Here is a 25,391-nt window from a genome sequence, read left to right on the forward strand (position 1 = left end):
CGGGGACAAAGCCCAGCAAGGCAGTATTTCACAGAGTAGGGGCTGACCGGAGCCGGCTGGGGCGTGGGGGAGACAGCGTGGTGCCGTGGGGTTTTGCAAAGTGCACACAGTCATGTTCCTAATAGCTCACAGAGCTCTTTCAGAGAGACCCAGCCCACTGCCTTTAAATCTTTGGGATTTTAGTCGGGGCAGGATAAAATATTATGTGATTCTATTTTACCCTGAGAAAAATGAAAACGCTCCAAAATATTCTAGGTAGCTAAGGAGAATAGGATTTGGGCTCACTTCCTGTGCGTAGACACCTGTTTTCAGATAGAATCGTACATGTAGTTGAGTGAATATTCCTTTTCCATCAGCCAGGTTTTCTCAAAAGCCTGTCATCCATCTCTCTGTTCGCCCATCTGTCCTTCTGTCCGTCCATCTGTCCTTCTACCTGTCATATCAAAGCGGTGGGATGGCATGCAAAGAAAAGCCGTAAAACCATGCTTCCAGAAGGAATGGCTTGGAAGGGAAGGGAGGCTTTCCGTAGCTTCATTTGTCTAACGGCTGCTGACGGGCCACTTACACCATCTCCCAGCTTCACCTCCAGGGGACACTCGCTGTTTCACTTCTGATACTGTTCATTTTTTTTTTCTTCTTCTGGTCCCCCCACCCCCATCTTTTGCTTGCATTCAGTTACTTTCCTTAAGAAGCTCTCAGGCAGCCAGCACTCATATTTGTCTTTGACTGAAGGACGCTTTTTGTTTCTTCCTTGTGGTCAGGAGCACCCGGGCCCCCGGGCCCCCCTGGGAGTGTTGACCTTCTGAAAGGGGAACCAGGAGACCGGGGTCTGCCGGGTCCCCCGGGCCTCCCGGGCCCCCCAGGCCCTCCAGGACGCAAAGGCTTCCCGGGATGTGATGGACAAGATGGCCAGAAAGGTAGGAATGCAAGTTATTTTTGAAGTAGTGCGTGAAGACTTTTGTGATCTTGCCCTTCAGGGTCTGGGGTTCTGCACCACGGTGAGGTAATTCTCATTTCCTATGGAAATAGTGACTGCATTTCCAAAATGCCCTGACTTTCCCAAAGAGTCTTAACGTTTGGGTGACATTTGGGTAAGTAAGAAGAAGAAACACAAGGTCACCTTCAGCCCCTAATAACGTACTTGATAATCTCCTAGACCAGAACTGAGCCATAGAAATAAAACACGGGACAGGCGCCTGGGTGGCTCAGTCAGTTAAGTGTCCACCTCTGGATTTCGGCTCAGGTCATGAGCTCACCGTTTGTGAGGTGAAGCCCCACGTTGGGCTCTGCACTGACAGTGTAGAACCTTCTTGGAATTCTCTGCCTCTCTTTCTCTCACTCTCTCAAAATAAGTAAATAAACTTTTATGTGTATATATATATATATATTTTTTTAAAGAAATATAATGCAAGTTACACATGTAATTAAAAGATGTAGTAGCCACATTTTAAGAAGTAAAAAGAAACAAGTGAAATGAACTTTCTTATTTTCTTCAACCTAATATATTCAAATGTTACCTTAGCATATCATCATTGGTATCAATTATCCATGCGGCCACCAGGGCCATGCGTACGAACCTAGCTCCTCTCCAGATGAGACACTCCCCCTGACCTTTGAAGTCTGGTGTGTGTTTTAAACTTACAGCACAGCCCAGTTTGGATGTGTCCATTTCAAGGGCTCAGTAGCTACATGTGGTTAGTGGCTTCTGTACTGGACAGTTGGGTTTGAGACTGCTGACCTGGCTTTTTTATAGTCCTGAAAGAGTCTCCATTACTGAATCCCCCCGCCATTTAAAGCTAAAATATTTGTTTTAATTCATTTTTACCTAACTGCTAGTATTTGAGGATATTAGTTTTTGGTCACCAGGATTTCAGAGAATTATTCAGTTCATAGAACTTTTTTGTTGAAAGGGACCAATAATGGTTACTCATTTGAGCTCCCCTAATGTCGTAGGTAAGTAGCTGTCAAAGTCTTCCCAATAATTGGCACCCTGCCTAACGTCTGAGCCAACCGCAAAATAAAGCCAAAGGTTAGGGAAAAAAGGGGATCAAAATGACATGACTACAGTGCAAATAGCATCCGTGTAATGGTGCAGTGTACAACCTGCACAACAATACACAACAAGCATCTTCAACTTTACTGGCAGTAAAATCAATTTTGGAGAATGTGGCTTATATCTGCAGGTATGTGGGCTTCCAGTTATCGAACCCCAGAATTGGACAAACATGCTACAAGCCAAGTCACCAAAAGGGAGGAGGAGGTTAGCTATACAACCTTGTCCCTTTCCCAAATAAGACCCTCCTCCTTCCCATTTGCTGTTCTGGAGAATGAACGTCCACCTGGAAATATTCTTCAGGATTGGGGAAATAGCATGCAGTATAGGTAACCAAAGGACATACAAAGAGTTAGAAATATTGATGAGACCCCTAAGTGTGCTTCTTAAAAAATTTTTTTAACGTTTATTTATTACTGAGAGACAGAGAGAGACAGAGCATGAGCAGGGGAGGTTACAGAGAGAGGGGGAGACACAGAATCCAAAGCAGGCTCCAGGCTCCGAGCTGTCAGCACAGAGCCCGATATGTGGGGCTTGAACTCACAAATCACGAGATCATGACCTGGGCCGAAGCCGGACGCCCAATTGACTGAGCCACCCAGGCACCCCCACCCCCCCAAGCATGCTTCTTAACTCCCATCCCAGCAGGCACATGGCCCAAAGAGTGTTTAACTGTGGAAGAGAGGAGGGAGTTTCTTCAGTTTATGTGTTCAGACTTATTGGGAAATACAGTGAAACCTTGGTTTGTGAGCATAATTCGTTCTGGAAACATGCTTGTCATCCAAAGCACTTGTATATCAAAGTGAATTTCCCCATAAGAAATAATGGAAACTCAGATGATTCGTTCCATAACCCAAAATATTCATATAAAAGGGATCACAATACTGTAATATAACAAAAAATAATAAAGAAAATACAGAGTGAAAAGAAAAGTAAACAAATTAACCTGCACTTACTTTTGAAAACCTTTGTGGCTGGTGTGAGGGGTACAGGAGACAGGAGGGTTATTGTGCAGGATGACTTTCACTATCACCAACAGAATCGCTGCTTTTGGCTCAACGGAACCTTTTTCTGCATGGGGTCCACTGTATACACTCACACAGATATTGACTACAGTACAGTATTAATAAACTCATCCTATACTGTATTTAATGTAACTGGCAATACGGCGGCAGAGGAAAGGGTCTCTCTCTGCAGGCAGCCTGACCTAGAATGAAGCAAAACATCCCTAAGCTCACTCTTGTATGGAAAAGCAAAGGACTGTCCAGAGGTGCTTTGAAGTGACAAAAAATACACTATTGCCAATTGTGGGCACCTTCCAGAGTTCTGAAAAATCACTGATTTCTGCTGAACGCTGTGGCCCGAGATCGAGCATCTGAGCATGGGAGACTATCACCCACAATCCCGCAGTGAGCAAGAGAGAGAAGAGCCATTGGCTCAGCTGGGATCATGTGACGCTCGGCATCACTTACCACTGGTATTACAAGACATCGCTCGTTTATCAAGTTAAAATTTATTCGAGATGTTTGCTCATCCTGTGGAACAGTCGCAGAACAAGTTATTCACAATCCAAGGTTTTATTGTATTTGATCTATCCCACAAACATTTATTAGGTACCTACAGGAAGGTAACAGTGAACAAGTTTAAACAGAGTCCCCATTCTTATTCAGCATAGAGTTTCATGGGGGAAGATAAACATTCACACTAAAGGGTCATCCATATAAATGGAGGCAGGCGCTCTGAGTAAAGGAAACACAATTCTAGGGACTTGGGCTGGGGCTCTGGAGATGGCTTTCCCGAGGAAGTGAGACTTGCTGAGCACTGTACAGAATGAGGCCTCGGTGGGCACGGAAGAGAAGGAACCACATATGCGAGGCACTGGATGGCCGGTGGGGCTGAAAGGGAGATTGTGAGGAAGAGAGGTGGGAGCTCAGGCCAGGGGACACGTTTTCCCAGATGGCCAAGCGCCCTTCCTTGTTTGCGCTTCCCGTCCACTGTCTGCCGAGAAAGTTCAGGATTACAGGCTTTTTCCTTCTCCTTTAGTTTTGTCTTGATCGTGAAACCATTTTCCTTAGTCCTTTTGATAGACTGTTGTGTTTCCTTCAGACGGAGGCAGCTCTTCTCAGCTTTACAGAAAAAAGTGAGAAACTCGCCTGGATTCTAAGACCGAATTGGCCCTGAATTTTGCTGAAGTGAATCTCTGAGTTCGGCCCATCAGACCTGCATTGTCTTGATATTGCTCTGTTCCAGGCCCCTATTTTTATGTTCTTCGTAGGACCAATTGGATTCCCGGGACTACAGGGGCCACCTGGACTTCCGGGATCTCCTGGGGAGAAGGGTTTACCTGGCTTTCCAGGCAGGCAAGGGCCCCCTGGGCCTCCAGGTAAGCTCCTAGTGCCTAATTATCTCACCCACCAAGGCTACATGCAGCCTTTTTAAAAGTATTAGCTGTGATGATCCACTTTCAGAAAGTAATTATTCTGAAATTGCCTACAGTTTCTTCTGAGTTAGTCTGTTTCTGATATAAAGATTATGTTTATTTCAGGCCTCACTACAGAGTCTTATGCTTGGTAAACTAATGTTTATCATTAGAATGAGTAAGTTTGCAAATTAGGAGTTGATTTTACGTGCAGCATTTCTAAGGTAGCTCAATCCGTGTTCCCTCACACAAGAGGCAAAGACTGATTTGATTATTGTATGTGAGGACTGTCTATTCATTTCTGTCCCCGAATTCCCATTGATTTTCTTAGATGCTTTATTTAACTTTTTCTGTAAAGTATACTAGTGTCTGTGAAGGTGAAAAGGCTACTCAGTTTAAGCTCAGTAGCCCACACGTTTCCAACCTCGGGTCAAAACCAGCCAAGGAAGAGTTGGGAGGGCAAACAGACATGCATACTTGAGATTGGCAGAAGTAATATCTTTGGAGATCCTTAATCAATATGACGATAATGTGGTGTCAGTTCAGAATATTTTCCAGTGTCCTCAATTAGCACTGCAGTCCAAAGAATAAATATAAACCGCACTGCTTTCTGATGGATCATAGAGCAACACGACTAGAGCTTATACTTGGATTCCTCTCATGTTCCCTTTCTGTGCATAACCTGTAACACTGAGCTAAAGCACATAAATAATATGAAATTTTCAGAAGCCTGCCCGTGAACGGAATTCTGTATATGTTAGATTGGAGCCTATTCGCCATATGAAATCAGCTCGAATTTTATATTGTGCAAGAGAGCTCTATTTCAGTTTTTTCTAGACACGAACATCCCATTATGAAATCATAGCCGTTCTTGTCAGTAACATCGATGTAGGCTTGTCATGTAAATAAGATGCTGTCATTCTGCTCATTACTGATGCCATCCTCAAATTATTATGTGTATCCTCGAATAACCTATTTCACTTTTGTCCTAATTCACACGTTTAAAATCTCTTTCCCCCACATGAAAATCACTACGTGGCGCTTGGATTTTTGGCTTTGGATCTCTCCAGGTGCCAGAGGTAAGCATTGCTATAAAATTAGTCATTTCCTCTAAATCTGGCTTCTGTTTATTTCTGTACTTGCCTTTTCTGCTCTATTTGTGAGTTAAACTTTGTTACATTTTTGTAGATGGGGTGCTGTAATTATATGAGGTTTCAGTGTGTTCGCTTCCTCATTACGGATACAGTAACCCCATATGAGAGCGTCCTAAAGCCGAGCCTCATTATAAGGTTGTCAAAGCAGGGAAGACGCTCAGCTTACAGAATTTCAACTCAGGCCCAGAGTGTGAGTGCTTTCTCTGTCAAGGGCTAGTACATACCAATGCAAGTTTCTTTATGAATTCTACCATATAAACACATAGAACATCCCTAAAATAAGTAGCAACAACAATATGAAAAGACGGATCCTTCATACCCAGTAAGGGGCTGTGGCAAGGTTTTCCCACAACATCGAGGTCCATTTTCAAGGAGCAAATTTCTTTGTGCGTTACAATAAAAATGCCATGATTCTTTTCAACTAAATGTTCACTTACCCCTCCAGAGGCAGAAGCAACATATTATTTCGTGTCTGGGGTTTTCAAACAGACTAAAAAGAGTTTCTCAAAAAAAGCAAAGAAACACAGTGAGTGCATGCATTTGCTCTTTTCCAGGCCTTTGTTATTAACCCCAATGAAAATTGGTCCGGAATGCGGGGTCCCTACACAAGAGACGCTCCGGCCCCTCCCACTCAGCTTCTGGTTTATTAAAAAGTAAAGAAAAGCAAAATCAGATTTTTTTTTAAAAAGACTGCTATTTTAAATGTTTATATTTCAAAGTTTCAGTTTTGGGGTATCAGGGTCGTTCAGTCGGTTAAGCATCTGAGTCTTGATTTCCACTCAGGTCATGATCTCCCTGTCCATGGGTTTGAGCCCCACATCAGGCTCTGCGCTGACAGTGTGGAGCCTGCTTGGGATTCTCTACCCACCCCCTCTGCCCCTCCCCCCGCTTGTGTGCTCTCTCTCTCAAAATAAGTAAACTTAAAAAAAAATAAAATTTGTAATTTCATATTTAATGTTTCCACCTCCATCCTTTTAGTGTCTCTCTGGGTCTGTATGTATAAACTCATTTGAAGGTAACATCAGAATCCTAAATATGAAGCACGAGCCAAATACATACCCCCGGTTCCCTTACTTGCTTCCTTCACTCCGTCAGAATTCACAAGGTTATCCAGGGAAAATAGAAATTATTCATATACATCTCTCTCAAGTCACCCAGAATGGAAAAGCTATGTTTTACATTAAACTGTACGTACTGTAAATATACATGCAACTCAGTGTTGGTTATGGTTTCATACGATATTTTAGGAGAGATTAAATTCCAAACAGCTTACAGGGTTCAAGTACATTTTGCACAGACATAACTAAAATGCAGCCTATGATGTCACTATGGCCACATTTTCTACAATTTTCTTGCTGCCTAATTACTGCTATTTTTTAAAAATGTTTATTTATATTTGAGAGACAGAGCATGAGCGGGGGAGGGGCAGAGAGAGAGAGGGAGACACAGAATCTGAAGCAGGCTCCAGGCTCTGAGCTGTCAGCACAGAGCCCGACGCGGGGCTCAAACCTATGAATTGGCCTAAGCCAACGTCAAATGCTTAACCGACTGAGCCACCCCGGCGCCCCTAGTCACTGATATTCTTACATTTTTTTTGCACATTTGTATGAATTTTAAGAAACCCATAACTGGTGAGCAGTGTGTTTTCAAATACGGTGTATTTCGGGGTGCCTGAATGGCTCAGTCAGTTAAGCGTCCAGCTTCGGCTCAGGTCATGATCTCATGGTTTGTGAGTTCAAGCCCTGCGTCGGGAGCCTGCTTCGGATTCTGTGTCTCCCTCTCTCTCTCTGCCCCTCCCCACTCACACTCTGTCTCTCTGTCTCTCAAAAATAAATAAACATTGACAAAATAAAAAAAAATTAAAAATTAAATATGTTGTATTTCTTGGAATTTATCACGCTAATGTGAAGAGCTCTGTAGGCAGTATGGTGTTGTGGTTAAGAGCACAGGTTTGGAGCCAGGCCATCTTGGATTTTGATCTAAACTCTGCCATGTGTCAGTTGTGTGACCTTAGATATGTCACTTACATACCTGAACCTGGGTTTTCTCACCTGTAATGTTCTAGTAATAGCAGCACACACACACACACAGGCTTGTTTGGAGCCTTTAATCACAAAGCAATTAGCACAGAGCCCAGTGCATGACAAGCAGTTCATATTAGCTGTTATTATTATTGGTTAGTGTTATGATTATTTCTCTCCCCCTGTGGATTATTTGTAGGGTGACTGAATGAAACTTTAGAAAAAAATATCTTGGGACACCCGGGTGGCTCAGTGGGTTAAGTGGCTGACTTTGGCTCAAGTCATGATCTCCTACTTCGTAAGTTCGAGCACCACTTCGGATCCTCTGTCCCCCCCCCACCCCCAACCTCTCTCTGCCTCTCTCCTGTTCACTCTCTCCCTCTCAAAAATAAACTTTAATTTTTTTAATGTTACTTGTTTTCAACAGAGAGGGACAGAAAGCGAGTAGGGGAGTAGGACAGAGACAGACAGGGAGACACAGAATCCAAAGCAGACCCAAGGCTCTGAGCCGTCAGCACAGAGCCCTACGCGGCTCAAAACCCATGAGATCATGACCTTAGCTGAGGTCGGTCGCTTAACCCACTGAGCCACCCACGTGCCCCTCAAAAATAAACTTAAGAAAAAAGAAAAGGGAAAAAAGAAAAAATATCTTAAAGATGTGAACATCACCAAGGAGGAAAAACATTCACGCCTTCAGAGCAGTGGTTCTCCAAGTGAGATCCCCAGATCAGCCCCATTAGCCTCACCTGGGAACATGTTAGATGTGCAGACGTTGGGGTCTGTTCCAGACCTACGTGCTCAGAAACTCTGGGCTCTGGCAAAGTGGCCCGATGATTCTGATGTGCAAACATCAGCAATGCAGCTCCTTAGCGCTAAACAGTGCTGCAGCCTCGGCCGGCATCGGAGTCATCTGGGGAGTTTAAAAAACTGCTGATGCCTAGCTCCCACCCCCGGAAATTCCTACTTGATAAGTCCAGGTGGGGTCCCAGCACTGGTACTTTTGAAAAGCTCCCAGGCTGGGTTTGTTACACGATCAAGCTTGAGGGCACTGCCCAGGCCACGTGTTCTACAGTTAAATCAGTGTTTCTGGAGTGGGACCCCAGCATCAGCAGATTCGTGTATAGTTCCCTGGAAAATTGCAACCAACACGCACTCGAGGTTGAAAGTTGCTGCTGTGGTGCCCCTGGCGACCTTGAAATTCTATCTGAGTCATGGGCTATACGGAAGCCCCCGTAGCCGAAACGTACAACGAACGGATTAGAGACGCGTTCAGTTGAGCACAGGAACCCACGGTAGCTCTCCCACTGCTAAGTGTGGCTGCCATTTTGTAAAAAGTTGCCCAAAGATTAGAAATCCAGGGGATTTCCCAAACTGTTGCTGCCCCAATCAACTTTCTCCATTCCATACTTTTTTTGGTTCCTCTGAGATGCCATTCATTCAGTCAGCCAGTCATTAGTTTATTTAACAAAATGCTCTGGAAATTCTTCATGCAGCCCACAGTGAACAGCAGTCCCGCCTTCACGGAGCCTATATTGGGTGGTTGAACATTCTTCGGTTCTTCAGTGTAGAGACTGAAGCCTGACTAACTTGAGAACGCGGAAGGAGCTTGTTTGAAAGATTTGAGTCCGTCACACAAGTGGTGATTCCCATTTCAGGTGAACCGGGGCCACCTGCAGACGTGGATTCCTGCCCCCGAATCCCTGGGCTTCCTGGGGTGCCAGGCCCAAGAGGACCAGAAGGAGGCATGGGGCCCCCCGGAATGAGAGGCCCCCCAGGAGCAGGTACAAGCCTCATGCTGACTGTTCATTATCTGCGTCCTCTGCTGCTGGAATGAGAATCTAAGTGTCTTGCTGTGTCGTTTTTAGCATGCAGCCTGAACAATTTGTGAGGAGGTAGCAAGGCAGTCCCCTTCCTCTTATGCATTTCTCTACATTTATCCGAAGCTTTGATCGTGTCCTAACTGGAGTGACACATGCCTCCTATTTTTCTGCTGAACTCCTACTTGAATCTTTCATGTTGCATACTTAGGCAGCTTTGGGGCACAAGGTTTTGAAGCTTCTTACACAACTGAGTAGATGCTCTATTAATCGTCATTACTAGCTATTGACTTGATTTTGCATTACAAACACTTGAACTGGGGCTCAGTGGAAAGGAGGGAAGGAAAGGTATCGCTTGGAGGAGGGAGAGGGGAAAGGGAAAGGGTCGCTCTAAATTATGGCCATGACTGGAGTGTTCATTTAATTAATGTGACCATCGCTCAGTCATTCTCAGGGTAGTAGGATCCTTATGTAAGTACTTAAACCAAACCATCCCTTTAAAAAGTATCCTCCAAATGCATTACTTTCTCTTCCCAGATCCATACCACACTGGTAATTTATAAAGAGATTAGGGAGTCCGGGATGGTACTCTAGTGGTCTCTTCAGACCAATCGGCAGTGCCCATGATTCTAGACCGCCCATGTGCAAATTACCCTAGGAGACATGAGGCCATTTTCTTTTCTGTTTTCCCACCTGTTCTCCCAGGTGTGGCTTTGGCTCTCTTGGGTTCAGGTCCAAAGGAATTGGAAGTAGAACTTGAATTTTGCACCACCTGGTGTGTGTGTGTGTGTGTGTGTGTGTGTGTGTGTGTGTGTGTGTGTGTATGTGTGTGTGTGTGTGTCCCCAAAGCCAAACAGCTAAGGGCTGGAGTCTGAATAGTTCTTGGGTAGTGTCCGGAACAGCCCTGGAGCCTCCCTCATGTTAGTATGGGGTTTTTCATGTTTGTATTTGCTGCATTGCATCTGTGCAATTGCGTGTTAATTGCGTGTCCATTGGAGCAACTTCCGTTAATAGCACACGAGCACTAGGAAGTGAGCGTAGTCCTGAGGCACTCACTACATGGGTAGAGCTTGCAGTCAGTCAGAACAACTCATCACTCAACCTACTTTTAAAACCAACCGCCTTGTTGTATATGTTGTTGTGCAATATTGATGGCTGGGATACTTCTCCCCCCGCCCACCACACACACACCCCTTTAAAAAAATCAACTCTCAAGTAGAAGATATGGCCGGTAATGGAGTTCTGCAAATATATTTCAGGAAACACTTCCAGATCCCCCACACTGTTTAGAAAGTATGGTCCTGGGTATCGTGGGAGGTACGGATGTAGGTATGGTGCGTTTTTCTCCCACCAGTGCCTCACAATCTCAAGGCAGGAATAGTTGGCAGAACCGGAGTAACTCTAAAATAACGGGAGATGATCATTTGTGCTTTGAAGGAGATTCTGGCAAAGGGTGAAGACAATTGAAGACAATGGGACAGGGAGAGGTGAACTTTATCGTGGAGGCCGCAGGGCTGCTGAGACTCAGGCAAGGGCTGGCCTGTGAGCAGAGCCTTTACGGAAAGATTGGGCTTTGAGGAACCAGAATTGTCCAGCAGGGAGATGACAGGGGCACAGCGGGGGTTGGTTTACCTTGAGAGCCTGGTGACTAAGTCAGCCACATCCTTGCTGCTCTAAGTGTGGTCCGAGGACCAGTAGCCACTCAGGCCATAGACCTACCAAGTTAGAATCTGCATGTTAACAAGATCCCCAGAATATCTGTGGATCCCTTCAAGTTTGAGCAACCCTAACCATGTTAGATGAGTGCTGTCCTTAAAAGAGTCAGCTAAGAGTGACACAGTCCCTAGTGACTCAATCCTAGCTGTAGATCAAAGTCATCTGGAGGGACAGGAAACAACCATGAGGCCTGGGCCCCCTCCCAAGACCAAAGGAATGCAGAGGGAGGCAGGGCCCAAGTACTAGTGTTTGGAAAAAGCTCCCACGATGACTCTAGCGGACAACCAGGGTTGAGACCCAGCACCGAACCCCAACACCAGTGGAGACAGGACAGGTGGCTGGGTTCACCCATTGTGGTAGCTTGGGCAAAGAACCAAAGAAAGTTACTGAGAAGAAAAAATCAAATGGGCAAATAGTAATCTTGGGCACATACAAGATTCTGTCTCCATAGACTGTGAGCTTCTGAAAGAAGGCCGACAGTCTACATGGGCCCAGGTGTGATCACCTGTCATCTCTCGTTCTGGCTGACTTGGGGTCAGATGGGCTCATCGGGTTGCAGGTGGCCTCAGAAGGGTCTACTCTGGCTTTCTGTGCCCTCTCCTTATTGATGTCACTGACCCTGCTAGCTGGCAGTGGGGACACCTGAGGCCACCGTTGTATCACAAAATGTGACTGTTATGTTAAAAAAAAAAAAGTGCCCAGCCCTTCCCGCAAAGCACTTCCTGTTCTCCATGGTTTCAGAGCGGGGCTGTGCTGCTCCATGGCTCAGCTTCCCTGGAGCTCCTTTCTACCCTCCTGTGTCCCCACTCTCAAGCCAGTGTCCCCTTCTGGGTCCCTCTTCTCTGACATGGGCCTCCAGATCCTGTTATAAAGGACCCCTCTTTGCCTGCACTATAGTCTTTGCCCCCTAGCTCTCCCTGCTGGCCACCTGGATACATCGGCTACACTGTCCTGTTACTAAAACGTGACAAGTCTCTTCTGAGGGTCTAAAGCACCCTAACCCTGTCTGACTTGGGTCATGTGCAGGACATGTTGCTCATCGCCTGTCTATTTTCTGAAGGCATTTCTTTCAGCGCAGTGTTGGGGGCTGTCTACACCACCACCTGTCTATTTTCTGAAGGCATTTCTCTTAGCACGGTGTTGGGGGCTGTCTACACCGCCACCTCTCTACTTTCTGAAGGCATTTCTTTTAGCACAGTGTTGGGGCTGTCTATGCCACCACCTGTCTATTTTCTGAAGGCATTTCTCTTAGCACGGTGTTGGGGGCTGTCTATGCCACCCCCAGGGTTGGTTGTGAAGGCTCAGCTGAGACCAGGAAGCACCATGTCCACTTAAAATGGCATCGTTAGTTTCCTCTTGTTTTTCCTTCCAAACCTCTTCCATTGCCGAGCTGGTTCTGTAACCAGGTGCCACAGCCTAGATCTATACAGAAGCAAACAACGTTCTGGCTCTTTCCTGCCCAGTATGAGTAGGTAACAGCCACACTAAATATAATTAATGTCTGCTAAGAGTCCTCCACCATGGAAGGCCTAATGTTTTTCTGCTCACATGTCTCTTTGATCTACAACTTTTCCTTCCCGGTGGAGGGGGGATGGGGAGAGGCTCAAAGGCTGGAGCTTCCTGGGATGAACACAGAGGTGGTTTCCATATCGGTTTGAACTCTTACCGCCTAATGGACACATCCCCACATCCTGTTAGAGTGTGTTTAATCTTCAAGTCAACATGTGATGTGCTCAGAGGAGGTAATCCATCAAATACTGGAGAGCTTTTAGATGTACCTCTAGTTCTTAAAACAAGTTCCAAGTAGAGAACAAGTCCACACGGTGAAAGCTCTGGGCACTCAGCTCGGGTTAACACAAGCTTTCCTCCCCATCTCTGGAAAATTGCCTGATGATTTCTCCAAAGGGAGCAAAGAGCCTATATCATAACATCTGGTGGGGGGGGGGACTCCTGTCCCCAAATCGACAGTGATCTCGCCGCATGTCCCTATTTCGGGAAGACACCTGCTGCCTTTTCAGTGATCAGCCCGTTTGCTGGCTTGTCAGCACCTGGGCAGCCCTTTCCAGCATACAGCGCAGTGGCCACACGTTGCGATCCTCTCCTCGGGTGGGAAAGATGAAGGAAAGCTCTGAGCTCACCATCAGGGCCCTGTGTTCCTTCCAAAGTAGCTGATGTTCTCTTTGAAGCGGGTGGAAAGGGATGTGCCAGCCAGCATGCAGCAGCCCCAGGCATAGAGAGGTTTCTGCCCCATTACTGGAAAGGAGAGGGCATCTCTCACCCAGATGGCGAGAGGGAGAGGGAGGGGCTTCCTTTCTCGCTTATGGAATGACCACCACGTACCGCACGCAGTCCAGGAACCGTGTGACCAGCCAGGAGAATTTGTTTAATACCCGAGGAAGCAGAAAGTGAAATGCTAGCACCCCGGAGGCCAGGAATGCCAGGGGGGGGGGGCTACCCACAGGAGCTCTGCCAGCATGGAGTGTGGGGGGAGGGGCTGGCTGGCTGCAGGGACAGAAGGAGGACGTTTGTACGGGACACTCTGAGGCAGGCAAGGTCAGAACAGAATTTCAAAGGCAGTGAGGTCTGGAAGGGTATGCATCTCGGTGCTAAGAGGGGGGCCTGTGTGAGACAGGAAATTGAGTGGGACATCCCCCTGTTCACCCCAGTACGGCAGTCCCCTGCTCTCAACCCTCAGGTGGCTTCCCCACTCCCTTGAAGAACAAGTCCTAGAGTGAAAAAAGAGCGAAAGCTGCTTAAGTGAGCCCTCTCTGACTTAATGGTTGGTTTTAGGCTAATGTGTGGCAGAGAGAGTGAGAAAGGGAGAGAGGGAGAGAAAAGCATAGGTAGAGACCAGAACCCTTGGGAGGGCTGGTGATTCAGGGAATTCAGGATAATGGCAATAAACTCCTCCACAGGCAAGGACCATATTTGCTACCCACGAAAGGAGATTGTGGCTCATGAATTGATGCCTTGGCCAAAAGTAACGGCTTAAAAGAACCCCTCAAGTATCAGTGTAAATGCAGCCACATCCTCCAGGGGGCGCAGCTGAGCCCCACAGCTGGTCATGGGTGGGGGGCGGGGGGCGCTGACGGCTGTGCCTTGGCCCTCAGCCTGCCTGTCTGAGTGAGGTTCCCCACCCCATATGATCAGCTGTGTCACCTTCCTGAGCCTTAGCCTCCCCACTGGGAGGCTGGCATATGAGATCTCACCTGGTCCTATGGCTGGTGAGAAGAGCGAATTGGTTAACCCACGTCAAGGGTGGTATCTTGCACCTTGTAAACCCTCAATTATTATTTTAAATAACTGCTGCTTTTATCTTGCTCCAAATTTAACTTGGCTCTCAGTTGAATCCTATTAAATTTTATTTATTCCTTTTTTATATTAAATATAATTTATTGTCTAATTGGTTTCCATATCATACCCAGTGCTCATCCCAACAGGTGCCCTCCTCAGTGCCCTTCACCCACTTTCCCCTCCCCCCCACCCTCCCATCAACCCTCAGTTCTCAGTATTTCCTCTCAGCTTTCTTAAAAAAAATCGTTATTAAGGATGATATTTAATTATGAAAGTCACATATGTTCAGTGTAAAAAAAAAAAAAAGTCAAATATACAAGAATATGAAGACACATGAAGACCTCTCTCTCAACATCTCCCTGGTCTGGCTTCCAATCCCAGCTCTACTGGCTTATTTTGTAAGTTGCTTGACTTCTGAGAGCCTCAATTACCCCGCTGCCAAGTAGAGGTAACACTTCCCACCTTCATGTATCTGAGAAGACAGAACGAGTTAATGCAGAACCGTCCAAATGGGGAGCCCGGGGCCAGCACCTGGCCACCAGGCGTCACACTGTTTTCACCACGGCCATTGTCAACTCTTGCGCAGGGTGCAAAGGAGAGTCGGGGCCGGATGGCAGGAGGGGCAAGGATGGCCTCCCAGGGTCTCCTGGGCCTCCTGGAAGCAAAGGGGACACGGGAGAAGCGGGCTGTCCCGGAGCACCAGGTAAACATTTTCAGCTTCTCTTCTTTCCTTTGACCCCGTAGACCTGAGGACTCTTGGCACAAGATCCGTGGCTTCTCACGCGGCTTTCCAAACTGCTCTTATTAAAAGCATTTGCCTTAGATGTGGACTCACCAGGTATTGGGCAAGGCAGAAGCAGCAAGAGCAGAACAAGGATGTATCCCCCACTGAGGGTCTCACTGATCCTCAGCCATCGTAAAGATGAGGCAAGGCGTTGTCCCCCGTTTGGCATCTTCCCGAACCGCTGTACATGATCATAAAATAATACTCAGCTCTTCTAGCTGGTTGCTTTGCCAAGGCAAGCCTGGCATTGCATGTCAACACCACGGAGAGGCCGTGCTGCAGATGGGGGGGTTCTCATCCTCTACGACTGGCTGGATCACTTGGCCTCTGTTTTCTGAGTTCACTTCCTCTTACTGTACAAGTGTCGAAACGTTTATATAAACTATGAGGCTCTTAAGACAAAAAAATGGGGAGTAGGCGTTGAGTGAAGGGAGAGAGAAGACATTACAGAATAGCCATTTGAAATATAACGCGCCAGGCGATAGGTTGGGCACTGGGGACCCAAAGACTCCAAGGTAAGTCTCATCCTCGGGGAGGATCTACCAGGTCGGTAATGAGAAGGGGTGAAGGGGGCGGGTGAAGTCTGTAACGAAATGGAGCCTGCAATCAGCTTCAGCCAATTGCTGCAGGTGGGGGAGAGGGCTCAGCGGCGCCCACGCTGTGCTCTCCAAGTCCAAGGTCCCCATCCGGACAGTCTTGACAGGTCAAACGCAACACGTGGGCAGGCCTAATTCGGTCCACAAGTCCTCTGGTTTCCAGGGTGAATGAGGAGAGCCCGCCAGTCTTCCAGAAAGAGTTTTTTAAAAAAATAAACAACGTTTAATTTCACCTTTGCTCTTGGCAGTTAGAAGTAGCCATTGGCCTCCTTCAGTGGGTTGGCCCCTTAGAGATGCCAAAGCAGACAGACCCTGCTTCCCGTCTGCCAGCAAGAATGCCACCACCAGGCCTGCCTTCCTCCTCCCTCCCTCATAAAAGAAGGTCCAGGTTGTGCATGTGGGTTGCAACCCCTTGCCTTTCCTCCATATGCCAGAGCCATGAGAGGGTCCGGGAGGTGTAAGGAAGGCCAGCTTTGAGAATTGCCTTTGCCGATGAGCAGGCTCCTAGTTCAGTCTGAGAAGGTCACACATATCTAGTTCTAGGCTCCTAGTTCAGTCTGGGAGGTCACACGGGGGGAGACGCCACCCCATCTTTGTCTTCTCAGCATTTCACCTTTCACTGTTTGTCATTTCTCTTGTTCAAGTAGAACGTAAGCTCTGGGAGGGCAGGGATTTTTGTCTGCTTGCTGTTTTTCTGCTAACTTGGTCCAACCACCTGGAAGATGCTTGGGATAAATACTTGCTGACTGGGTCGTTTTGTATATATTGGGGTTGTGTCGGGCACCTTCCTGGGCATGGGCCACGGCGGGCTTCTCCCCTAAACTGCCTTCATTTTTTCTTTATTCCTCCAGGCCCTCCTGGGCCCATTGGGGATCCCGGGCCCAAAGGGTTTGGGCCTGGATACCTCAGTGGCTTCCTCCTGGTTCTCCACAGTCAGACAGATGGAGAACCCACCTGCCCAGCGGGCATGCCCAGGCTGTGGACGGGCTACAGTCTGTTGTACCTGGAAGGACAGGAGAAGGCTCACAACCAAGACCTGGGTATGTGTGTAGCACATGGTCACCCACGTCCATCGCTTAGGGGGACAACTTTTGGGGCAATTTTACAGATTCATCAACATCCTAAGTGATGGCTCATCTCCCGTGGGATTTTTTTCTTTTTAAACTACCATGCTAATTCTCAGCGAATTTTATTAAACGTGTGTGAGTCCTTTGGGGCGGGGGGGGGCAAAGAAGCTCTCTCTGGCTACAGTGCTTATCATCTGGCTACTTAACTCATTTTTATAAAAATAATTCTTCCTAAGAATATTTTAGTGTAAGAGTAAGTTCACCTTGACTCATATGTAAAATGTGGTTTTTATTTCCAAAGGTAAGTTATTTAATCAGGACACGGTCAGTTGCTGTGTTTACCTGTGAGATGATGCATCGACAGCAGCTGGGTGCTTATATGATGTGGCATCAGCCGGTACCAGTCCCCCACCCGCCTCAAGTTGATTTTTAAGTGATAGAACTTTATTTGGGGAGTCATTGCTTGGTGCTACTTGTCCATTTTCTTTTCTTTTTTTTTTTTCTTTTTAAAATGTTTATGTATTTTTGAGAGAGAGACACAGAGTGCGAGTGGGGGAGGGGCAGAGAGCGAGAGAGACACGGAATCCGAAGCAGGCTCCAGGCGCTGAGCTGTCAGCCTGCGCCTGACGCGGGGCTCGAACCCACAGACCATGAGATCATGACCTGAGAAGTCGGACGCTTACCCGGGTGCCCCTGTCCATTTCCAATAGTAGATCTGTAAGCTACAGGAACTGCTTTCAAGCCAGGAGTTTAAGTACCTTCCCAGATCATGCTGGTTGAGTGATGGGTGCAGGAGCAATATAACAACAGGGACAGCTGCTGGAGAGGGGAGCCCTGTCACTGCCCCCCCCCCGGGCTATGACCCCTGCTGTCAGCAAGGGCAGGCAAGGAGAGCAGGCTTAGCAATGGCAGCTACTTCCAGATCATTCTCCATTGGGCTTAGCCATGGCCATTCCCGTTAGAGGGCCTGGTGGGGGAGGGGGGGGAAGAAGTAATGGGTAATATCTCGGCCTGTTTACTTCTCTCCCGCTTGCCCTTCGGCTGTCAGCCTTCTTCCTGCCTGTTTTCTGTTCCACCAGCTTCCCCCACCGACCCTGGTCTAGCCAGAGTCTACTCACAAAGCTCTTCAAAGCCCTGGGATAAAAGCTAAGCTCCCTACAAGATAGACAAAGCCCACAGCCTCTGGTCTGACTTATCTCTGGACACCCGGAGACAGACAGACACCCAGACGTCCTCTTCCCCCCTCACCAACGGAATTCCTTTCAGTTCTTTGGGCTCCACGCTTCCTCACCCCCGGCCCTGTCCACTGCTGTATCTTCTCCTTTGAATACTCAGCATCTTCAGACCTGGCCAAGTCCTTTTCATACTTCAGGTCCTAGCAGAAAGGCATTCTTCCAGTTTTCCTCGCCGCAAGTCCCTGCACTCTGTGCTTCTCACTCGTAGGGCTGGCCGTGCTGTATCTTCCTTGCCCAGTTGCTCAGCCATCAGCCCAGCCGGGGCATCTTTGTGGGGACAGAGATGTGGGGACCGCACCCCTCCGGCAGCTGGCCCATTGCTTGGCTCGTGAGTGACTGAGGAGTGAATGAGGGAGTGAGGGCTGGCCCCAGGACCAGGGAGGGGCCAGAAACCCGCCACATCCGTGCAACAGAACACGCGTCAGCAAATGGCACACGCGGGAGAGGTCACGGGCACACCGGGCCCGGCTGCTCACACACCACATTGCCTTGTCCTCCTTCCCAAGGTCTGCCGGGGTCTTGCCTTCCCATGTTTAGCACACTGCCCTTTGCCTACTGTAACATCCACCAAGTCTGCCACTACGCCCGGAGAAACGACCGATCGTACTGGCTGGCCAGCGCCGCGCCCCTGCCCGTGATGCCGCTCTCGGAAGAAGAGATCCGCCCGTACATCAGCCGCTGTGCCGTGTGCGAGGCCCCGGCTCAGGTGGTGGCTCTGCACAGCCAGGACCAGTCCATCCCCCCGTGTCCACGGACCTGGAGGAGCCTCTGGATCGGGTACTCGTTCCTGATGGTGAGTCTCTCGCACGCCCGCCGCCTCGCGGCACCCCCTGCCGGCCCCTTCCATCTGGACCGGGCAGTGGTTCCCTGGACTCTGTCGGGCAGACGGACAGCGACAGCACTTGTGGTCACGACGCCCGCCGCAAACCACGGCCGGTGGAGATGCAAGGTCATTCTTCATTTCTTATCGCCGAGTGTCTTATGATTTTGCTAGGGTTCGGTAGTTGGATTGGCTTCAGCCCTCCGAGGAGGGTGGTTTAATTTTGTGTGCACGTCAACACGTCCTCTACTTCTCCTTTCCCCAGTAGATCTTAGTGTGCTCTTCTTGGGACAATTTCGGGAAGAATGTAAAGTTAGGTCCAGGCCTCCGTGTGTGGCCGGCCGGGTCTGGGGTGGTCTGCACGCGTCCGAGCCCTAACTCTGTCTTTGTTGTCCTGGTAGCACACAGGGGCTGGGGACCAAGGAGGAGGGCAGGCCCTCATGTCCCCGGGCAGCTGCCTGGAAGATTTTCGAGCAGCGCCGTTCCTCGAGTGCCAAGGCCGCCAGGGAACTTGCCACTTTTTTGCAAACGAGTATAGCTTCTGGCTGACAACAGTGAGGCCTGACTTGCAGTTTTCCTCGGTGCCATCACCAGACACCTTCAAAGAAAGCCAGGCCCAGCGGCAGAGAATCAGCAGATGCCAGGTCTGCATGAAATACAGCTAGAGAACCCGTAACTCGCCACCGTGTCGCCGAGAGAAACTTCCTCGGGGGCCCGGGGGCCCAGGCTGTGCTAAGAGATGAATGGTGCTCATTTCAGACTCCAGCTTCAGCTGTTTCTTCTGTTTCGATGTGGTTATTCCCACCGTCCTGTCATTCTCTCCTCTGTTTGGGACAGATTAAGCAAACGCTACCCCTACGGACTTGTTCGGACCTACCAATCTAGATGAAACCCGGATATTCTTGTGTGTTTGCGGATGACGGAAGAGCTGGCTTTGTTTAAAATTATGCTAATTCACAGGAAGGCAAAGAGATGATAAAAACCAGATTACAAATGACATTACTGAAAACTTCATTCACTGGTTAATAGCACCTCCAACAATTGAAGTCAATTACTCTATAATACAGTGGGCTTCGGGATGGATTTTGTAGGAAAAAAATAAATAGGTCAACAAATGAGACTAGAAAGCAGAGATTTCCAACATTTCAAAATGATTTCCTCTGTAATCTGTTTTCCCATGTGCTTTAAATAATTGTAAAACCGTGACCCAAGGAGATGTTTAAAAAAAAAAAAAAAATCCACACAGCCAGCGTTAACAGTTCGTTTCAAAGCAGAATGAATCATTACGCCAGGAAGGACCACAGTTGCTGTATTCCGGAGATGCTACATTAGCATAAACACATCACAGAGGAACATAAAACATGTTCTCCTCTGCATTTTTCAGAGAATGGAAATGCCTACTTCGGCAGCCCTTTTGAAAAGTAGCATTTATGGGAAAAAAATATATTCAATAAGGGACAAGGAGCCTAAAAGCTATTAATGAATATTAAGGCGGTGATTCACAAAAATGGACTCCCCATTGCCGTGAACTTCCAACAGAGGGCATTTTCCCCAGTCGGGGTCCGGCTTGTCTTTGGCGTGTGCGCGCTAATGGGACCGAAGCCACATGGGGCTCACTCAGGCACACGCAGCTCACACAAAGCATCCTGCTCTCTCCCCAGGAGCACCTGCGGAGCCCGCGATGGGCGCTTTTCCTCCCAAACATAATGGCATTTCACACGGGGAAGTGACAGAGCCCTCATTATGCACTTGGGAGAAAATGAAGGGCCGGGTTAATTAAACTTAGGTGAGAAGATTCATTGAAGTCACGGGTCGCCCCACCAGGAAGACATGGAAAGAAACGAAAAGCAACCTACAATCGGCGTTTCACGTTCCTGTTGTTGGTGTTTGCAGAAGCACCCTGTTTTTCCAGTTTTGAAAACATTCTTCTATCTTATGTCAGTATTATATACCAACGCAGCAGTTTGACATTTGACATTAATGCTTTCTGTAAAAGTTTAGCAGATATGTCCGTTTTTAACGAGTAGTTTTCTGAATAGCAAGGGATACATTTCCTATTCTGTAGGGATTCAGTGGTCCAATCCGAAAAATCAAAAAGCTTGTGGGAAATAAATGATAGGAAATCTGCCTTCCTCATTTAAAAACATGTCATGTGAGAAAAGAAACTGAAGAAATTTCTCATGAGAAAGGGATGCTCATTTTCGTGCTTAGTTTCAACGCACTTAAAATAATTGAGAGAAGAAAAACTCAATTAAGATTTTGTTTAGAAGAGATGTTTTCCTTGCCAAACATTGATTAGCAATGAGCTCGTATATGTAGAACATATTTCAAATGAGTCTTGCCACGGGCTACTCCCAGGATGGCGATTTATTTTAATAGTTTCCGGTAGAAAGGAAAAAAAAAAGTTTTGTCCCATTTATTGATTGTTTTTAATCATGCTACGGCGTGTTCAATATTTTTTGAGCATCTGAAATTTAAGGCAATTTCAACCTTTTCAACCTCATTGATAATTACCCTTTCCCATTTCCAAAGTTTTATTATATGTCCCCAAACATCAGGGCTTCTAAAATTTCATCTCCTACTTCATGCATTTGGTCTGAAAACATTTTCTGGGAACAGATAAGGGTGTAAGAATGTAAGAAACGTACCTTGCTTGCTGAAGTATTTTAAACATGTTAGGATATTATCTTAATAAGCTTGCCAAGTAAATCTTTAAAAAACAGGCTGAATTCAGTGGGCAATTTACTTGCACGGTGAGCCTGGGATTGTGTTTGAGACTGATTATTCACAATACCGATATTGCAAGGGCCCCTTTCTAAATGCATCCCATTTCTGCCTTCCAATTTTGAAAAGTTATTTTAACCGGTCTAAAGGGAAAAACGATGGAAAAAATAACTCCTTGGATTAGAAGACTGTGCTTTTTTCACCTGGTTATATATCAGTGTACTTTGAAATATCCTTTCTCTGTGAAGGATGAACAAAGCTTTATGGTGGTCCTAATCCATGACTGGTGATTATCCTTATCAACATTTCCTTCCCAGGAGCCTCCGTCCCCCACCTGGGTTGGAATGCATCTAGATGGTCCAATGGGAACGGCTCTGGGTCACGCAGAGGAGGACGGGATGTTTCCTTCTGGGTTCTTATTCTCAGTGAACGGAGCCCCATCCACGCGGGTGTCCGGGGACCCAGGCCTCCATGCCATTGAGCGGTGGCTCATCCCTTCTCCACCCGTATTTCCCAGACCTAAACTCGGTCACTACTTCCTGTGTGGGTGGCTACCTTCCCCTCCAGCCTCAGGGCGCCTTAACACAGCCATTGTCCTCCACCCCTGCTTTTGACGGTAAACGTGTCGCAACTGATGCCACTGCTGTCAAATTCCAGTCCTTTCTCGAGATGCAGACTTGATTTTGTTGCTCTTTGGCTCAAAACTCATTCAATGACTCCCGTGCCTCTGAAATTCAAATGCCTTCCGATGGGGTGAAAGGCCTCAGGAGCTGCCCGCGGCTCACCTGGACCCCAATCACAGAGCCGTGTGCCTAGCTCTGTAACCTTGCACCTGCTCTTTCTCCCAGTGGCATCCCCACGCAGGTGAGTTTACCTGGCACACAACTGCTTCCTTAAAGACTGAATTAGCTGGAGGGGAGGCGCGTGTGTGCATTTCCCCAGGGAGATTTGGGCTCCCTTCTGCTGCTCCCGGTAAAACAAATGGGCCTGGCCACTCTCATGTTCCCTCCTCAATCCCATAAGGTCTCCTCACTCTTCCTCCATGCTCTTGCTAAAGTGCAAGGCCCTGGAGGGCAGGACCACGCTTTCCTCAACTTTGCCCAGTGCCTATACACAGCAGGGTACGCTACTGATCATTCTGTTTTCAACGACAGTTCAGTATCATTTGGTGTTAGATCCACATGCATAGACTTCTCCTGGACAAAACGGTGACAAGCATAAGCCATGTCTTATTTCAGAAAATTTGAATTTGGCAGCATATCTGCACACCCACCATCTCCTCTTCACAGTTAGTGACAGAAAAGCCAACCGATAACCTTTGACCACTATCCCCTCCTGAAATACAGCTCACGTTTCCAAACTGAAATGGCAGAAATGGCAAGATTCGTAGGATTTGGCCGAGAGAAGGCTCTTCATTGAAATGTGACAAGACTTAACTCGTGCTGTAAACTGTATTCCCTCATCATACAAGGCCTTCCTAGTACAAGATCACATCTGTGAAGTTTGGGTACATGTTTTTGGTGCTTAGGAAAATAGTCAATGGAGTGGTCCACTAAAACTGGATTTTATCAGATTTTATTTTGAGCCTCTTATGGATTGTAATAGAGCAAACCATTCTGTGTGTTCCAGGAAATTACATTAGATTTGTGTTTTTGTCAGCTCACCGAATGACTCTGATAATTTTTACTTTTATTTGGGCTGGCTGCAAGAATAGGGGGAAAATGTGGACTTGGGAGTTGGTTTGAATCTGACTCTGTCACTTTCCCACTGTGTCACCCTGGGCGAGTTACACCTACTCTCTGTGCCCCATTTTCCTCATTTATAAAATGGGACATAACACCTATTCCTGCATTGGAAATGAAGTTCGAGTATATGTCTAGTGCATAGCAATCATTGTGCATTTATTCTGGTCACATCCACTTAACACAATTTAATACAAAAAAACCCACAACATTTCTTGGGTTTTTTTCCATAGAATTATATTATGATTTTACAGGGTACATTAATTACTGATTAGAATTATTTGTATCTGACCAATGCTTTGTGTCTTTGGGAATGTTATTTTATTTCAGTTCTCAAAGTTACTGTCCCCCCACCCCCACCCCACACAGACACACTCAAAACCACAATTTCCTATAGGGACATTATCAGGAAGTTCTGCAGGGAACAAAACAATTGACATTAAAAATCAGTACTCTGCAATCGTCACTGTCATTATCTGCCAAAGACTCTGCATAATGCGTTTTAAACCACGAAGGCTGGCTGCCGCATCCACGTGAAATGCTTGAATTTTATGGTGCTTAAATATTTAATGATTCATAGGACAAAATGTGAGATGTGTCCAATAAATCGCATCCCTTTCTCTAACCTACGGTTGTAAAGTTAAAGACTTGCAACACGGAACATTTGCAAGGTGCCTGGTCTGCTACTGACTCCTGAACCTTTGTTGTATTACCAGTCATAATATTGTGCATTATATATAAAATTCTGTGATGACCTCCAAACACAGCTGTGTCTTATCCGGGTGAATTTATTCTCTTTCAAGTCAAAGTAAGTTGGGTTTTATTTATTTATTTATTTATTTTTTGATGCACCTCGCTGCTACTGTGACCCGCTTTGGAGCTAGCTCAGTGGGGAGAACGGGTTGCATGGTCGAGGTGCAGACTGCAGGTGGGAAGAACATGGGCAGAGTGTGGAAGGTGCCCCTTTGAGGCAAAGGGTGGGATTCTGAGGCTCGGGGAAGCGCTGCCTGCATCCGGTGATGGGGTAGGTGATGGAGTCGGATGGAGCCGGGCCAGGAGTTTCGGGGGCAGTAGGCATGGGGCTCAGACCCGTTGGGCCTCGGCTGTCCTATTAGTTGAAGGAGAGTGAGACCGCCTGCTTCACGGTGTTGTCCTGAGGCTTAAAAATTAGAGATGCAACTACCAAGAGGTAAAAAAAAAAAAAATGGTACTGTTACTGATAAACCATAGTAACTGGAAGTTAGGGGTTAGGCATCGATAGTCAATAACTTTCCGTGGGGTTCCTCCTTTCCAGTAGGGGTATTTGGCCCAACCTCTCACCCGATAGAGAATTAACAATATTTAGTATTTCTGGAGCACCTACTAAGTGACAGGAACTGCATTCACCCTGTTAGATGCGTTCCCGCTCAACCTCTGAACTATCCTATTTTACAGATGAGACTGAAGTTTGGGGAAAGTAACTTGCTCAGTGTCCTGGTCAGCACCCAGTGGGACTTGGACTCTGGTCTGTCACTAAAGATTGTGCTCTTACCTGTTACACCATCATCCCCATTTGTGGGTTGGCTAGATAAGAGAGGGTCCCATATAGATGTCACCCTGAGGCCCGGAACTGCTATCACTGCAAAGCCACAGGCCACGCGTCCTCAGACAGCCCGCCCAGCTCGAGTTGGAGACTGTCTTAAACTGTTCTCGGAGAGATGAGGGCAGGAACCCATGAGGACAGAGTCGGGGGGGGGGGGGGGGCCCAGAGAGCAAACATCTCAGGGTCAACTGAAGATCAGCTAGGTCTCTGGAGCGCCTTGATGTCCGCTCAAGGTCAGCCATTCAGGAGAAGCGCTCTGAGTCGGACAAGGAAGTATCAGGACGCCCTTACCCGGAGGCTCGGTCACCGGGGCACTGGCTAACCTCGCTGTTGTTACTGTCCCGTTTGCCAGCAAAGGCACTTCCTG

At 47.3% G+C, this 25,391-nt stretch overlaps 2 protein-coding genes across 2 annotated transcripts in view; one reads left to right on the forward strand and one right to left on the reverse strand.

The window, feature by feature from the left end:
- COL4A4 (collagen type IV alpha 4 chain) overlaps nucleotides 1-24,204 on the forward strand; it is a 131,725-nt gene extending 107,521 nt beyond the window's left edge. The window contains exons 42-49 of the mRNA XM_049614794.1: nucleotides 762-917; nucleotides 4,329-4,436; nucleotides 5,543-5,551; nucleotides 9,303-9,428; nucleotides 15,061-15,177; nucleotides 16,706-16,894; nucleotides 18,663-18,949; nucleotides 19,378-24,204. Coding sequence (XP_049470751.1) covers nucleotides 762-917; nucleotides 4,329-4,436; nucleotides 5,543-5,551; nucleotides 9,303-9,428; nucleotides 15,061-15,177; nucleotides 16,706-16,894; nucleotides 18,663-18,949; nucleotides 19,378-19,641 — 1,256 coding nt within the window. The 3' untranslated portion in view covers nucleotides 19,642-24,204. The remainder of the gene's footprint in view (nucleotides 1-761; nucleotides 918-4,328; nucleotides 4,437-5,542; nucleotides 5,552-9,302; nucleotides 9,429-15,060; nucleotides 15,178-16,705; nucleotides 16,895-18,662; nucleotides 18,950-19,377) is intronic.
- RHBDD1 (rhomboid domain containing 1) overlaps nucleotides 1-25,391 on the reverse strand; it is a 173,256-nt gene that overhangs the window by 8,823 nt on the left and 139,042 nt on the right. The gene's annotated exons all lie outside the window — the stretch shown is intronic.

The sequence above is a fragment of the Panthera uncia genome (genome assembly GCF_023721935.1).
Source record: "Panthera uncia isolate 11264 chromosome C1 unlocalized genomic scaffold, Puncia_PCG_1.0 HiC_scaffold_3, whole genome shotgun sequence".
Classification (NCBI taxonomy): domain Eukaryota; kingdom Metazoa; phylum Chordata; class Mammalia; order Carnivora; family Felidae; genus Panthera; species Panthera uncia.